The 16,396-nt window shown below is 42.3% G+C and overlaps 1 protein-coding gene across 2 annotated transcripts in view; it reads left to right on the forward strand.

Annotated features, from left to right (window-relative positions):
- The window catches only part of LOC114026088 (spermatid-specific manchette-related protein 1-like), a 51,965-nt gene extending 36,672 nt beyond the window's left edge, over positions 1-15,293 (forward strand). Inside the window, exons 2-8 of one of the 2 annotated variants that reach the window (XM_027839711.1) lie at positions 7,685-7,832; positions 7,876-7,878; positions 9,836-9,948; positions 11,934-12,009; positions 12,483-12,687; positions 14,584-14,673; positions 15,188-15,293. In XM_027839711.1, coding sequence (XP_027695512.1) covers positions 7,685-7,832; positions 7,876-7,878; positions 9,836-9,948; positions 11,934-12,009; positions 12,483-12,687; positions 14,584-14,673; positions 15,188-15,293 — 741 coding nt within the window. The remainder of the gene's footprint in view (positions 1-7,684; positions 7,833-7,875; positions 7,879-9,835; positions 9,949-11,933; positions 12,010-12,482; positions 12,688-14,583; positions 14,674-15,187) is intronic. The other variant, XM_027839712.1, reaches the window with a different exon arrangement.
- Positions 15,294-16,396: the final 1,103 nt, after the last annotated feature.

Below are 16,396 nucleotides of genomic sequence, written 5' to 3' on the forward strand. Positions count from 1 at the left end.
TTGAAGTGAATGAACCAATTCAGAGAGAGAGAGAAAGGATGCCACATTGAACATCATACCCACAGGCTATGCCCATGCTATACTGTTCAATCTCTTCATTTTACAGATGAGGAAACAGGTGTTCAGAACAGTGGAATAGCCTGTCCAAGGTCATAAAGGTGGTAGTAAGTGGCAGATCTAGGATTTGAGCCCAGCTCCTTTGAGTCAAAATCCAGCATATTTGCCACTGTAACATGGTGAACTGGTTTAAATCCATGCTAAAACCCCAGAAATATTGGTTAGGTATAAATATTCTAGTATTTTGTTTTCTACTTTCTCATGAAATCCATGTCTTTCCTGGGAAACTCCAAATATACTATTTCATAATCCAAATACAGGTAGTTCTGCCTCAGGCCAATGAGTCCCAACTCCTGCATGGACTATTGGGCCATAAATTTCAGATCTTTCTTATAAAAAAAATGGATAATTATAATTTTCAATCCATTGTCTAGCATGCATTCTTTGGTCTCCATTGTCACTCCTGCATAATGCCCTATGAGTTAACTCTAAATGCATGCTTAATAAATGTTTTATTCATTCATTTATATACCTAAATTTTTTCAGCCATTCCTCAATTAATGGGTACCCCTTTGGTTTCTTGTTCTTTGCTATGATTAAAAACAGTTGCTACAAATATTTTTGTACCTATAGGATCTTTCACTCTTTCTTTAGTTTCTTCAAGGCCTATAGACCTAACATTGGTATCACTAGATCATAGTTTAGTGACTTTGAAGGTATCATTCCAAACTGATTTCCATAATGGCTGAATCAATTCACAGCTCCACAAAGAATACATCCATGTGCCTGTTCTCCCACATCCCCTCGAACAATTGTCATTTTTCTTTTTGTCAACTTTTCCCATCCTATGGGTGTCAGGTGGAACTTTAGAGTTATTTTAATTTATATTTCTCTAATGGTAATATGGAGCATTTTTTCATATGGCTGTGGATAACTTCTAATTCTTGCTCTAAGAACTGCCTTTTCATGTCTTTGGCCATTTCCCTATTAAGAAATGGCTCCTGTTCTTATACTCTTGGTCTTAAAATTTTGGATATCTTGGATATGAGACATTTATCAGAGCAACTTGCTGCAAAGTTTTTTTTCCAGGTTAATTGTTTCCCTTCTAATTTTAGCTGCACTGGGTTTGGCTGTGCAAAAATGTTTAATTTTTATGTAATCAAAATTGTCCATTTTATCCTCTGCAATCCTCCCTATCTCTTGTTTTAAATGGTCATGAACTCTTCCTCTATTCGTTGTTGCAAAAGGTTTGCCTTCTTTTCTTGTTCCTCTCATTTATACGTGATATGACCTTTTATATCAAAGTCTTGTATCCATTTGGAGTTTATCTTTAAATACAGAGTGAGATGATGCTTTCCATTTTCTCAGCAGCTTTTGTGCAATAGTCTTTACTCCAGTAGTTGGGGGCTTTGGGTTTATCAAACATTACGCTAGTACAGTAATTTGATTCTGTATTTTGTAGATCTAATCTGTTCCACCAATTGACTTTTCTATTGTTTTCAACCAATACTAAATCATTTTGACAATTACTGCTTTAAAGTATAGTTTAAGATCTGGTATTTCCAGGGCCCCTTCCTTTCCACTTTTTTTTTCATCATTTCCCCTTAATAGTCTTGAACTTCAGTTCCTCCAGATGAGTTTAATTTTTCCTCCTAGCTTCAGAAAATAATCCTTTGATAGTTTGGTTTGTCCTTGAATAAGAAATTAATTTAGATAATTCTTATTATTGTCATTCTTATTATATTAGCTCAGGCTACCCATGAGTGTTTAATATTTCTCTAGTGATTTAGGTCTGTCTTTATTCCTGGAAATGTTCTGTAGTTATATTCATATAATACCGGTTGGTGTTTTGAAATGTCTTATATGTTCTTTATTTTGAATGGAATTTCTCCTTCTATCTCTTCCTGTTGCATTTTAGTAATAATATACAGAAATGGTGGTGATTGATGGAAACTTATTTTGTATCCTGCAACTTTGCTTAAGTTTTTAATTTTAGGGTTTTCTGAATCATCTCTAACCATCATATCATCTGCAACAAAAAAAAGAGAGAGATTTGTTTCTTCTTTACCTATACTTATTCACTCAATTCCATTTTCATCTTATTGCTACAGCTAGCATTTCTAGCACTGTACAAGTAATGGTGCTAATTATAGACATCTTTACTCTTGATATTCCAATATAGTTCTCCAATAATTATATTCTTCACTCTTGGTTTCAGATGGATTTTGTTGTTGTTTTCCAGTCATTTTTCAGTCATGTCCAACTCTTCATGACCCCTTTTGTGGTTTTCTTAGCAAAGATACTTGAGTGGTTTGCCATTTCCTTTTCCAGCTCATTTTTACAGATGAGGAAACTGAGGCAAACAGGGGTAAGTGATTTGCCCAGGGTCACACAGCTTGTAAATATCTGAGGCCAGATTTGAACTCTGGAAGATGAGTCTTCCTGACTCCAAGCCCAGTACTTTATCCACTGTGCCAGTCACCTAGGCACCCTGTAATATATTATGGACATGTCTGTTTATTCCTATGATTTTCATGTTTTTTAAAACAAAAACAGGTATTAAATTTTGTCAAAAAAAATTTTCAGCATCTATTGATATAATCATGTGATTATTATTTTTGTTATTAATTGGTCTATTATATCTACATTTTGCCCTATATTGAACCAACCTTGTATATTTCTGGCATAAACACAAAAAAGCTGGTCATAGGATATGCTCTCTTAAATATGTTTTTGAAGATTATTTGACAATATCTTATTTATTATTTTTACATTAATACTCATTAGAAATATTGGTCTGTAGATGTCTTTTTTCTGTGCCATCTCTCTCTGATTTAGGAATCAAGACCATATTTGTGACATGGAAGGAGTTTGAAGAAGGATACCTTCCTTTCCTATTTTTGCAAACAGTTTATGTAATATTTGAATTAATTGTTCTTTGAATATTTGATACAATTTACTTGTAAATTCATCTAGCCCTGGATTTTCCACCCTGTGGGAACTCATTTGTAACTTGTTCAATTATTTTTCTAAAATTAGACTACTTAAATTCTCTATTTTTTATTTTCCTAATGTGAATATTTTATATTTTTGTAAATATTCATTTATTTCTTCATCTTAGTAATCAGTTTTGTTGGCATATACTTGGGCAAAATAATTTTAGATAGTTTTCTTAATTTTATCTTCAATTGTGAATTTTCCTTTTTCTTTTTTGACACTGATCATTTGTTTTTCCTCTATCTTTTGAAAAATCAAACTAGCTACTTACCTATTTCATCAGTTTGTTTTTAATAGCTCCTAGTTTTATCTATCAATCCAATTTTCTTTCAATTTTGTTAATCTTTTCTTTGATTTTCAGAATTTCTACTTTGGTATTTATTTTTACAGGTTTTTTGATTTGTTAGTGTCCTTGTTTTTTTAGTTGCAATACTCAATTCAGATTCTATTTTTCTAATTTTTGTTGATGAAATTGTTGAGCTGTATAAATTTTCCCTCTAAGGATTGCTTTGGTTACATCTAAACTAATAAGTTTTCTTCCAATTTTTTTCTTTTATAGCATATATTTTTTCTTTTGTATACTCATGATCTTCAGTCTGTCACTTTTTTTTTTTTTAATCTATTTTGGGTGTAGCTAGGTGGTGCAGTGGATAGAGCACTGGCCCTGGAGTCAGAAGGACCTGAATTCTCAGACACATGATACTAGCTGTTTGACCCTGGGCAAGTCACTTAACCCTGATTGCCTCACTAAAATAAAATATATTTTGACAACTATATTTCAATACAATTGGTTATCTTAATCCTGTGTCTTTTATTTTGTGCATTTTAAAACATTAGTCTGAGAGATTCATAAGTTTCATCAGAATGTCAGAGTCCATGACACAAAAAAAGTTAAAAAAAAAACCAAAACTCCTTTACCCCAGCTTTCTTTTCATTTATTATAACTAGCTTCATTTCTTCCAGATACTCTTATAGTCGTTGTAGCCAAGCCATTTTGTTCTCTGAGGCTGTGCTTATATTTGCTGTGTATTAGTCTTCTCTTTTAGGTTTTCCTAGACCCACTGTATTTTTTCATAGTATTTGGTGTCTTATTTTGTTCACTCCTATCTCTAGCCTCAGTCCTTGACTTTCAATTTGGTGCCAGGGCCAGGCTCCACCCTTCCCACACTCGTGACAAGGAGGTGAGGCTTTGTTTGGTCCTGACCCAACTCTCCTGGTTGCTGGCTTCCACTCTATATGTCTAGACTCAGAACTCTGGCAAGCTATGATGTCCCTAGTCAGAGTTCAATGGTGTTTTGTAGCCATTGTTTTAACAATATAATCTATTTATAAGAGCTAATTGTGTTTATTGGCTGTCTGTTAATGGAAAGCACACACATGGCTCATGAACCATAGTGTTAGGAATGCAGATTCACAGGGTTACCCTTTAGAACCCAAGGTAGCAGCCACCCCTTTGGGGACCCAACCCTTTAGTATACAAGTTGGGGGCATTCCATAGGGAGTGCTATTCACATAATAGCAAAGGCGGGTCACTTGAAGCTCCCTAATAACTACTTACATTTCTCTGAATTAGAATGTTGCTGTTCCTGCATCCTAATTCGTGTTCTGCTCAAGGTTCAGAGCTTTCCTCTCTAGCTAAGTGGATATCCTACCTGACCTTCCAAATAGCTAGAATTAACCGGAAATAACTAGAATTTTTTGTAGTGGGTCCCCTTTGACTATATTGCTCCACTGACAACCTTTCCCATGGTTAGGGTACCTTTCTCTGTTGGTATTGAATTGCTTGCTGATGACTACTCCTCAGTGGTTTCCTCATATCTTCCATAGGTCATTCTTCCTTCTTTGTTTGTGGATATTAGCTTGATTAGCAGGGTTTCTTTCAGGCTATATGGCAGCTTCTATGACTTTTTGGTTTAACCTTTCATTAGTAGTATCCCAGATTCTTTCTCCTTTGTCTAAAGCTTTGATAGGTAGATTATTCAATCAGGCTATGACTGGCTCTGCCTTCCAATGTTCAATGGAAAGAATGCTGAATTTGGGAGCTCAGGACCTGAGTTCAAATCCCAGCTCTGACACTTACTACTTGGATGAACCATAACTCCTCTGTGCCTCATCAGTAAAATAATGGGATTTGACTGAATGTCCTCAAAGGTACCCTCCAGCTCAAGTTCTATGATCCTTCCGTTTTGTGCTATCAGTCAAAGATCTTTTGTACATAATGTCACTTTATTTGTATACTGTTGAATTGGCTTGGTTAGAAGAAGAGGCCCTGGGGTAGCTAGGTGGTGCAGTGGATAGAGCACTGGCCCTGGAGTCAGGAGGACCTGAGTTCAAATCCGGCCTCAGACATATAACACTTACTAGCTGTGTGACTCTGGGCAAGTCACTTAACCCCAATTGCCACACCAAAAAAAAAAAAAAAAAAGAGAGAGAGAGACCCAATGAGGGACTAGTCCTTAGAGCGTAAGCAGATACACTCTTTCTGGTTAGTGATAGAGAAGCATGCACAATATTCTCTGCCTGGTTTCAGTTGAACACAAGAACTTTAAGAAACTATTTTCTAACCATGAATGACTAAGAGGCTAGTATGGGGATATGATGAGATAGCTAGCTGGTCCAGTGGTTGGAATGCTAGAGCTGGAGTCAGGAAGGCTGAATGCAAAAGCTGCCTCACGCAGCGTACTAGTTGTGTGACCCTGAGCAACTCATTTACCCTCTGCCTCAGCTTTCTCATCTGTAAAAGGGGATAACAATAGCACTTAACTCCCAGGGTTGTCATAAGGATAAAATGAGGTAATATTTGTGAAGAGCTCTGCAAACCTTAAAACACTATATAAATACTAGCTATTATTATTGATGAAAAGTTTTCTGGTTGGCTGAGGAGCTAAAATAGTTTATGACTTAGCAAAAACTGAGATGGAACTGAAGGTGCATATAAAAGATTCAAGGAAATGATTTCTCACTCTGCTCTAGTGACTGTGCTATTTTCTCATAGAACTCAGCTGCTACGAATACCAGCTCTGAGATTCAGATTTGATGGCTCTCACAGACTGCCTCATCTCACTGATCACCTGGATAGTCCCATCTCAGGATACTTATTCACCTAAGATAATAAAATAATACTCACAAAAGAAACAGAGGTGCCATGTGTTTGGGGACACATGGGGACCAGGTGGGAGATAGAGCCTACTGCCCCTCCTCAACCTGGCAGCATCCAGCAGTTTCTCCTCACTTGATAACCACAAAGAAATAGGAGTGAGATGTAGTACCTGCTCAAATTTTTTGCAAGAAATTAATATTCATATTTTTTAAAAACAGGCGAGAAGCCCAGTTCAAGTTCTCCTTTCAAAGCTCCCACCTCACACTGGTTCAGGGATAGGGGAGGCATCAGCCACACAGAGAATCCACAGGGCTAGGTACCAGATCCAGTTACACCTGGCTTGATATCATCACTCTGATTCTGTCCCAACTGCTTCTTCCTTGTTCACTTCAAGCTTAATACTCTTTTTGAGAAACTCAAGGACTCTGATCACAAAGCCTTATGGGTAATGTAGTTTCCCCAGCTGAAGAAAGCAAGCAGGTCTCCCAGTCACAGGAGTGTTGCACCTACATTATCTCATTTGATCCTTAGCTCACTCTTGTTGTTTTGTTCAGTTGTGACCCCTTTTGGGGTTTTCTTGGCAAAGATACTGGAATGGTTTGCCATTCCCTTCTCCAGTTCATTTTATAGATGAGGAAACTGAGCCAAACAGGGTTAAGTGACTTGCCCAGGGTCACACAGCTACTAAGTGTCTGAGGCTGGATTTGAACTCAGGTTTTCCTGACTCCAGGCCCAGTGCTCTATCCACTGTGCCACCTAGCTGCTCCTAAATACAGTACTCCAGATATGGTCTGAACTGGGGCAGAGCAGGGCAGTGCCGGACTATTATCTTTCTCATTCCTGGCACTAGACTTCTATTTATGTCATGTCACACTGCTGATTCAGATGCAACAATTCATTAAATCCCTCTGGTGTTTTGGTTTTTTTCCACATGAATTCTTTATCTTAAACTAGGCCTGCCCCATCCTATATTTGTGCAGCTGAGCTTTTGAATCCATATATAGGACTTGGTGTATATCTTTATTAAATTTCACATTCTTAGTTCTAATTAACCATTCTAGTGTGTTGGGATGTTTAGCACTCCTAATTTTGACATCCAATATGTTGACTACTCCTAATGCTTTAGGAGGGTGGACTTGGGGAGAGAACATTGAGGAGAAGGGGAGAGGTTTGGGGGTACTATAAGAAAACATTGCCAGAAGTTAGGAGTTGGGGTACTGGGAGGAGCAATGTGTGCAGATATTGGCAGAAAAGATACTTCAGAGAGTAGACTGGAAGGTAGTGCAAAGTTAGGAAGGGAATTCTAGGGGAACAGACAGCTGGGGCAGGAGAAAACAGTAAGGGGAGAGAGTTGAGATCAAAGTGTTACACTGTGGACTTTGGGCCAAAACTGTTGTGTGACCATAGGGCCTGGGAATTGACTTTCCTGCACCCCCTTATGGGCCAGACAGCCTCTGTCTTTGGGTACAAAACCCCTTATTCACCCATTTATTTTTATTCCTTCTTCTCTCTCCTGTAAACAATGTCCAGGGCCTCAAAAGACCCATGCTGGAGAACCATGTTGATCGGCAATCTTTGGAGAAAATGGTGAAGCGTGCTATAGAGGAGTATAGCTACAAGGGTTCTATACCTGGAAACCCCTATTTGCCCCAGAAGTATTGGATTTCTGAAGCTGAAGGTACCTCTGACCCTTGACCGGGCCTCTAAACTACGTACCCTAGCTGGTTGAGAAGAAACTTGACTTTAGGTGAAGGGATCCCCTGACTCTTGTCCCATGACAACCTCTCCCTACCAGAGAAGCATTTGTTTATTAAGTATATCTCTCTGCCTTACATCCATAACCCTCCCTACCCTGTGTGCCCAGTGCTAACCAGAACTATACCGAGCAGGAAAGACAGAGTTAAAAACAAGGCCCTTAACTTCAGGGAGCTCACAGTCTGATGGGGGAGACAAGATACACACAGGAAACAAAAGACAAAACAGAACAGGGTGTGATTAAAGACTGAGTATATCAGTTTTCAGATGAGAGGGAGATCATTGATGGGCCACAGGAAAGACTTCATGAAAGATTTATGCTAGAACTTTGATTATTGAGTAGGGTTTGACTAGGTCAAGAAAGATTGGAGGAGAAAAAAATTGTGGGCCACCAAGGGGGTCTTTGGTCACATTAATAATTATCTAATCATCAAATTCAAAGGCCTTTATTCCATCTTCCTTGACTTTTCTGTGTTGTCTGATGCTATTAAACACCCCTTCATTCTTGAAACATTCCTCCCTTGGCTTCTGTGATCCTGAATTCTTCTGATTCTCATCCTACCCATATAACCACTGCTCCTCAGTCTCCTTTCCTGGCTTCTCTCCACCACCCTCATCTTATTTTTCTACTTACTTTATTAATATAGTCACGTCTTAAGACTTTGTCTTCATTTGTCTATTGCTTTTCCTCTATAATCCCCTACCTTGGTTTATACATATACTGTCTTGACTTCGATTATCAGAATCTATATGGATGACTCTTGAATGTGTATCTCCAGCCCTGATTTCACCTAAATGTCAAACCCACATTTTAAATGACTAGATGGACATCACTAGATGGTCTCCTAGTTCAATGTACCTAAAACAACCCACCATCTTTTCCCCTTCTGGCTTCCTTGTTTTAAGGATGACAGAATTTGCTCATTCATTTGGGTCCCCAACTCTTTTCCCTCCCTTATCACCAGCTCCCCTTCCCCACATCCAAACAGTTTCCAAGTCCTGTTAACTCCTCTTCCCTTGTTATGGCTCTCATATTCACCCCTGATAAAGTGAGGGTCATATTTGTAAGGGCCCCTCAATTTCAGAATGAAGAGTTTTAATCTATCCTATGTACAATAGGAAGTCATTTTAGCCAGGCAGTGGAGTAATCAGAGTGAAGTGCTTTTAGAAGATTACTTTGGTAGCTCTATGTAAGATGGCCAGGAAAGGGTGGGGGGAGAAGAGAGGGGAAATATGATGCAGGGAAATCCATTAGGAGGCTCTCGCAACAATCTCAGAAAGAATGGAAAAGAAAATTAAAGAATGGATTCCAGAGACGTTTTAAAGGAAGAATTCATAGGACTCAGTGACTGCAAGGTGGGATGGGGATATGGGATATATGGGGGATGGGAGATGGGATGGGATAGGATGGGATGAAAGGGTTTATAGCACAAAGTAGAAGACCCAAAAATGATTCTGAGATTTTTTTGAGCTTGGGGAACTTGAAAAATAGTGTTATCTTGGGGGGGGCAGGAAGTAAAATGAATGGAGTCTAGACAGAGAATCTAACCACCTGTGGGAGTTGGGGAGAGGAGGAAGCAGGAACAGGCTTGGCCTTCGGACTGGATAGAGTATTCCCAGGTCCCAAGGCCCCTGAAGAAAATATGTCTTCTGAGCTGAACACAGCTAAACTCTGTGTCTCTCTCAAGCCCTGTGACACCCCTGGAATCAAATCTCGTCGTGATCCCTCCTCACCCCTGGATGGAGTCACTATTCCATTAGGACACCTGGCCTGAGAGGGTGTGGTTATTTATGATTGACTCCCAACCAGGAGAGGACCCAGAAGGGAGGCCTATTCTTGAGGCTGGAGCCCTGACTAGTGGTGGGGCAGGGGGGAATGACAAGCTTTCTATTTCTCCTTACCCCTACTCGTCACGGCCTAACAAGAGAGATACAACCCAACCTTTATTAGTGGAGACAGGTATGCAACGTGGAGGACAGGACCATACCACAGCGCGGGTTGGAACAAATATACTACCTACCTCCCAAGACTGCCAAAGGTATCCCCTTCAACTGGCACAGCACGGGCAAGTATGGGGGCGGGAAGAGGGCGGGTTAGAGGGTTTGTACAGGTAATGTTTCCCTTCCCTCTCTCACTCAGGTCTCTACCTTCCACCCTGGCATCCATGATGCCTAAAACATCACCGTTACAGCTTTTTTTTTTTAAGGCAATTGGGGTTAAGTGACTTGCCCAGGGTCACACAGCTAGTTAAGTGTCAAGTGTTTGGTCTGAGGCCGGATTTGAACTCAGGTCCTCCTGACTTCAGGGCCGGTGCTCTATGCACTGCACCACCTAGCTGCCCCAACAGCTTTTTATTTCTTCAGGTTGCATGTTGCCCCCTCTCCAACTTTTAAAAAATACAAATCATAGAATCCTAGTACTAACACCATTGCCGTCTATTGTCAATGCATCTGTGGATGCATGTCAGTGCATTGCCTGAGCATCTCCTCTGTGCAAGTCAATGTGCCCCATGGGTGCTATGGGAGATACACAAGTGGATAAGATACAGTTGCTGCCCTCAAAGAGTTTATAGTCTAATTGGAAAAGATTTAAAAAAAAACACACACTTTTCAAAGTTAATAATACAGACATGTTTTCAGTGCTAAATGAGAAGATACAAATATCAAGGGCATTTGAATTTCAGAGGGGGAAAGAGATTACCAAGAGGATGGGGATGTAGGGCTATAGGAAGAGGTGATATTTAACCTGGCACTTGACTGGCATGGGGAGTTAGTGGGCAAGGCTGGGTGGTAGACTGGTCAACCAAGGGTTAACAAACACTTGTTTCCTCTTCACAGAAGTGGATGTTCAGATGGCAGGATCAGGGTAGAGAAAATAGAGAGGAAAAGACTGCCCAGTGGGGATTGTTGCTAAGTGGTTGGGTTAAAAGTTAGTAGTTGCTGAGCTCAAGAATGTGTACATGTTTTTTCTGGATAGATGGTAAGCCTTTTGAGGACAGAAACTGTTGTTGTGTCCACACCATAGTGCCTGTCATATAGTAGGCAACTAATAACTGATTGCAGGACACCTGGGTTCTAGTGTCAGATCACGTAGAGGGGATATGGATGGCATGGACATTCAAGAGAAGGAAGGGTGCATAGCAGTCACCCTAAGCAGTCTACCCAACTCTGAAAAGCACCTCATGCAGCTTTAATGCTCTTTCCTGAGTGATCTAATTTGGGGATGGGAATGTTGAGAGTTAATCTGGATAGGGAAAGAGTATGGTACCTGGAGGCAGTCCCCTGCCTACTTCCTGGGGACCTTAGCCTTTCCCTCCATCCTGAAACCCAGAGGCCCCTCCCTCCCTGTGCCCTCTGTGATGCAAGCAGGATAGGCAATGGCCTGCTGTGATGTCAAGGGCAGTGATGAGAGGAAGGGTTGGGGCCAGTGACAGCCAGGTGAGATCATTCTCAAAAGTGAAAGAGAGAGATGGGTTTTGCTCCTGGAGCCTGTCAAAACCTAACATCAGAGAAAATGAAATATGGATCCATATTCCAAAGTGTCCACCCCTCACTGAGAATGATAAAGGTGATGAAATCTGACAGAAAAAACCAACTCTGTTCTCAGGGAAATTCTAAAGGGAAAGGGCAGGGGGGTAGGGGTTGGGGGGTGGAAGTATATCCCACCCTCAGGCTTATTATAATGAAGGACTCATCTCAGACAGACACAGTCCAGAGGAGTTAGGGCAGGAAATGGGCCAGGATATAGTTACCCTAGGATAGAAGGGACAAAGAGAATGAATGGAGAAAGGTGAGGAGGGAAAGAGATACGGGGAGAGAGGATGGGAGATGTTGCTAGGAAACTAACTCTGAACACACAGAGAGAGTAAAGTGAGGGGCCCTAGAAAAGATTGGAAGCTGGGGGAGGGGCAGAATGGTCAGAGGGACTGCTGAGGCTATAGGAAGAAGGAAGTAGGAACCACATTGAGTCCTGGCCTTTGAATTTTTTCCCTGTGGAGTTTGAGGTAGCTCTTCTTTCCCTTAGGAAGCTGGAATGGAAACAGTGATTCGGGGAATGCCCTTGGACTATCCCCCTAAACCCGACCGCTTCAATAACTATGGTAATTGGCCATGAATATGGGTCTAAAGGCATGGATGGGTTAGGGAAGTTCTGGGGGCATGAAGAGGTTATGTAACTCCCTACTTCTTCTCCTCTGTTTGTCTACCTGCCTGTTGCTATAACTCTATTGTTGGGGGTTTTTTTTGCCTGTATTTATCTTTCTGTTCATGTCTCTTAAAGCTGTGCCTCTCTCCTTTTTCCTTTCTGTCCCTGCCCATATCTCTAGGCCTCTATGGTCTCTCTCTCTCTGTGTCTTGCTCTCCATTAATCTCTCTCCACATCTCCATGATTCTGTCTCTTTCTGTCCATCTCTTTCTGTGTCTGTATTCTCTCTGGCTCTCTCTGTAATCTGTCTCTTCTGTGTCTCTGGTCTTTCCTTCCATCTCTCTGTGTCTTTGCTCTCTCTTCTACTTCTTTGTGTCTCTCATCTCTTTTCTATTTCTCTCTTGCATGTGGCTCTCTGTGCCCTGGCAGAGCGAGAGGTGGTGGTCAACATGCTGAACTCACTGTCCAGGAACCAGCTGCCATCCATCCAGCCAAGGTACACTGTACCTGGCCGTTTGCCATTCCAGGGATATGACAGCCCCTGCACAGGCCGACATTACTGCCTTCGAGGCATGGACTACTATGCCACAGGGGCGCCCAGCAACGAGCGCCATCTGACCCAACCTACTGTAAGGTTCGAAGGGATCGTCTGGCTCTACCCTGCAGTGATTATCACTGTAGAGGAAATTCAGGGTGGCCTCACGTGGAAGAAAATTTGGAGGGTGGTGAACAAATTTGGCATTACACGGAACTAAGAGGGGTGGATGAGAGGGTTTTGCATGGAGGCAGAAGAGCAGACAAGATGGCCCCAGGGGCCTTCCAACACTCCCAACCCTCTGCCCCTCCTCTCTTTATGGTTAGCCCAGACTTACTTCTGTTTGCTCTGGGAGACCCAACTTTGCCTTCCCAATCCAGTCCCAGGGAATCTCAATTCCCCTCTCAAAGACACTGGAAGGAGAGGATATGGCTATAAAGAGCTTCCAGACTGGTTAGCTTCCTCTCTCCCTAGCAGTCTTCCCTCCACTTTGACAAATAGACATGCCTGGGCCTGGAGGGGCCCTGCAGTAAATTGAATCCTTAGCCCTTAATGAAAGGCCCCTCCTGGGGTGGGGATCTTGGGGAACTGGAGAACTCCGGAGAGCTTGGACCTGGGTTCTAGCCCCACTTCTGCCACTGATTCGCTGTGTGACCACTGGAAGCAATGTGTATTGGAAAGAACATGGGATGGTATCAGTCCCAGCTCTGCTCCTCATTAGCTGAATGATATTGGGGAAAGTCACCTAATTTCTCTGACCTCATGTGTAAAATGAGGCAGCAGGATTATTTGATTTCTAAGTGTCCTTCCAATCTAAATCCTATGATCCTTTATGAAAGTTCCTGAAATGGAAAAGACAGCTACAACTCTCCCAGCCTCTAGGCAGGGGTATGAGGGAGAAACAATGAGGATCATAATTCATTACATCTATGTTTTACTTTATAGTTTACAAAGCACTGCCATAGATCTTCTCTCCTTTAATCCTCACCATAATCCTGGAAAATAGTCAGAGCAAGAATCACTATTACAATTTTACAAATAAACAGATTCAGAGAGAGGAAGTAATCTGGCCAAATTCACACAGCATCAATAAGATCTAGCCCAGGTCTTCTGACCACTAAACAAAATATTGATGGTGGATAGCACTTTGGAAGACTTAAGAACTGCTTAATTATGAGACACAAGGTTGCCACCCATAGGACACCTTCAGCCACAAAGAAGCATCCAAAGGGGCTGAAATACTGACACACCCCCAGGGACCACAGTGGAAAGTGTTCCCACCAAAAGGGCAGCCTCATAGCTAGGTCACTAACTTAGCTGTATAACTTCAGGTGGGTTTCTACTCTCTGAGTCTCTGTTTTCTCACTTGTCAAATAAGGAATTTATACTAAATCATTTCTAAAGGTCTTTTCAGATCTCCATTTCATGATCCCACAAGATTCTTTAGAACCTCTAAGTTCATTCCAAGAGCCCAGAGAAATCTGGTTTCCCTACAGTATAAAAACACAGGACCCAGGATGGAGAACATTGCACAGAAACCACTGGGGCATTCGATCCACATTGTTTTCATTTCTGGTGCCCCCTGGGTGTCTAGACCTGTGCTATAGGGAAGACAAAGGAAAAGACACAGCCTTTGTCTTTGGGGAGTTCAATGTCTGGTCAGGGAGACAAGCCTGGGATGCAGAATGATATAAGGTAATTTGTAATAAGTGTCCAGAGGACAGGTACAGAAGATAAATGTCCTAGATGTTCAGAGGAGGGAGAGAACAGTGTGGACTGGTACAGTCAGGGGAGGTTTCCTCAACGAGGTGGACCTTGAGCTGGGCATCAAAGAACAGGTAGGATCTGGATGGACAGAGGGGCACAGAAAGCAACAGGTATCAAGAACTTACTAACTTTGGTTTGCACAGACCTGAGTTTGAAGGGAGAGGAAACTGGAGAATGGTACTCCAACTGCCTAATCTTAAATCTCTTTTCCTTTTTCTTTCCTTACAGGAGTGCCCCCCCTTACAACCACAGGCCAGGAATGAACTGTGTTGTTTCACCCTCCCTCCCTCCATCACCGTATCACTATACAAACCTTAAGTAAGTGTGCCTGACTCCTTTGCTGGGTGGGCCTTCCCTCCCCTTCCTCATTTTGGCTGTATCTCCCTTAGTTCTGTCCTTTTTTTGGTTGGGAACATTTTATGTCTAGCCCTGGGAACGGGACACCATTGTCTTAATAAGTGCGGGTCATGGGGCCTAGTCTTTGAGCCAAGCTTCCAGGGGAATGGGATCCTGAGGACACAGCCTTAGGACTTCAGAAGCTGGATCATTATTAGGGCTGGGGGTATTGGGTGTAGAAGCTGAGGATGTGGGCTGAAATCGGGAACTCCCACCTCCCCTTCTCACTGTGTGTTTTGTGTCCCTCCCTCCCAACATCTGGGTTTCAGAATGGAATACAGGGCAGGCTAAACCATTGAATGGAACCTGGAGGCCCAGGCCCTTCCTACCATAAATATGAACCCAGGGTTAAGGGGGTTCTAGAGGCCAGTTGTGTGAGACTCAGATCATCTCTTTGGATGGGATGGCCTATTCCAATCTTCTCTCACGTCTGCAGGTGGGACACCAGTCACTTCAAGTTGATCGGAGGACCCCAGAGAAATAACTACATCATCCACCCTGAGTTTGTGTCGGAGACCTACCCTGTCTACCACTGCTGGTAGAGCCGAGCCGTGGTCAGGGCTGAGGGTGGGGTGGCTCAGTAAACCAAGTTCCACCCCACCTGCAGAGATCTGTCTCTTCCTTGTAGCCCCTTAGACGCCTCCCTCCCCTAGATCCTGCATTACCCCTCCCACCCCCAGAGACTCAAGTCACATCCCAATAGATACTTGGGAAGGGGCTCTGTCAGTCCCCCAAAATGGGGCCAGAGAAGGGTAGAAAGCAGCTAATGCTGGCTGACTCATCTCAACTGTGTGCCCCAGTCCAATTCAACTGAGCAAAAGTATTTAGTAAGCACCTACTGGGCATCTGGGTGGTACAGTAGATAGAGCACAGAGCCTGGTGTTCAGGAAGATCTGAGTTCAAATGGGACCTCAGACACTTCCTAGCTGTGTGACCCCGGGCAAGTCATTTAATCCTTTATTAGCCTCAGTTCCTCATCCTTGCCTCAGCTGAGCATGACTGAACAACAAGAGTGCACCAAGAACTATGCTAGGTCCTGGAGATACAAAGACATAAATGAGTGAATAGTCCTTGCCTTTCCCCCATCTGGTCTTTGGAGACTGATAAGATTTTTGCTTCTTGGCTGCTATCTTCCAAAGCCGTCTTATACCTTCTTATACCCTAGCCTTTCCATACAAATTTCTCTTCCTATAACTGTCCAACGCAAGGAATTCACCCTTCTCTCTCCATCCCCTCCGACCAGGAGGATCATGCAATGGTCCAAAACCCTAGACTCCTCCTGAGATAGAACCTGTGGGAGAAGTAAGAAGCAGGCTTTGGACCCTGCACTGTGGAGGCTGAGGTCCCTGACCAGACATTGAACTCCCCAACTTTCCAGGGGTTGGTTTTTAATCCACCTGTCAACAAATATCTGAAAGCTTACTATGAGCAAAGCACCATGGAATCATAGAGACTTTAGAGATTATTTAGTCTAACAACCTTATTTTACACTTGAGAAAACTATGGGATCATAGGAAGAGACTAGAGGTTATCTAGTCTGACACCCTTGTTTTACACTTGAGAAAGCTATGCCCCAAGGAGTGAAGTGAGTTGCCCAAAGGTTCCACAGATCGTCAGTGTATGAGGCAGAATTCAAATCCCAGGT

This window comes from Vombatus ursinus, unplaced genomic scaffold, assembly GCF_900497805.2.
Source record: "Vombatus ursinus unplaced genomic scaffold, bare-nosed wombat genome assembly UNPS02014832.1, whole genome shotgun sequence".
Taxonomy (NCBI): domain Eukaryota; kingdom Metazoa; phylum Chordata; class Mammalia; order Diprotodontia; family Vombatidae; genus Vombatus; species Vombatus ursinus.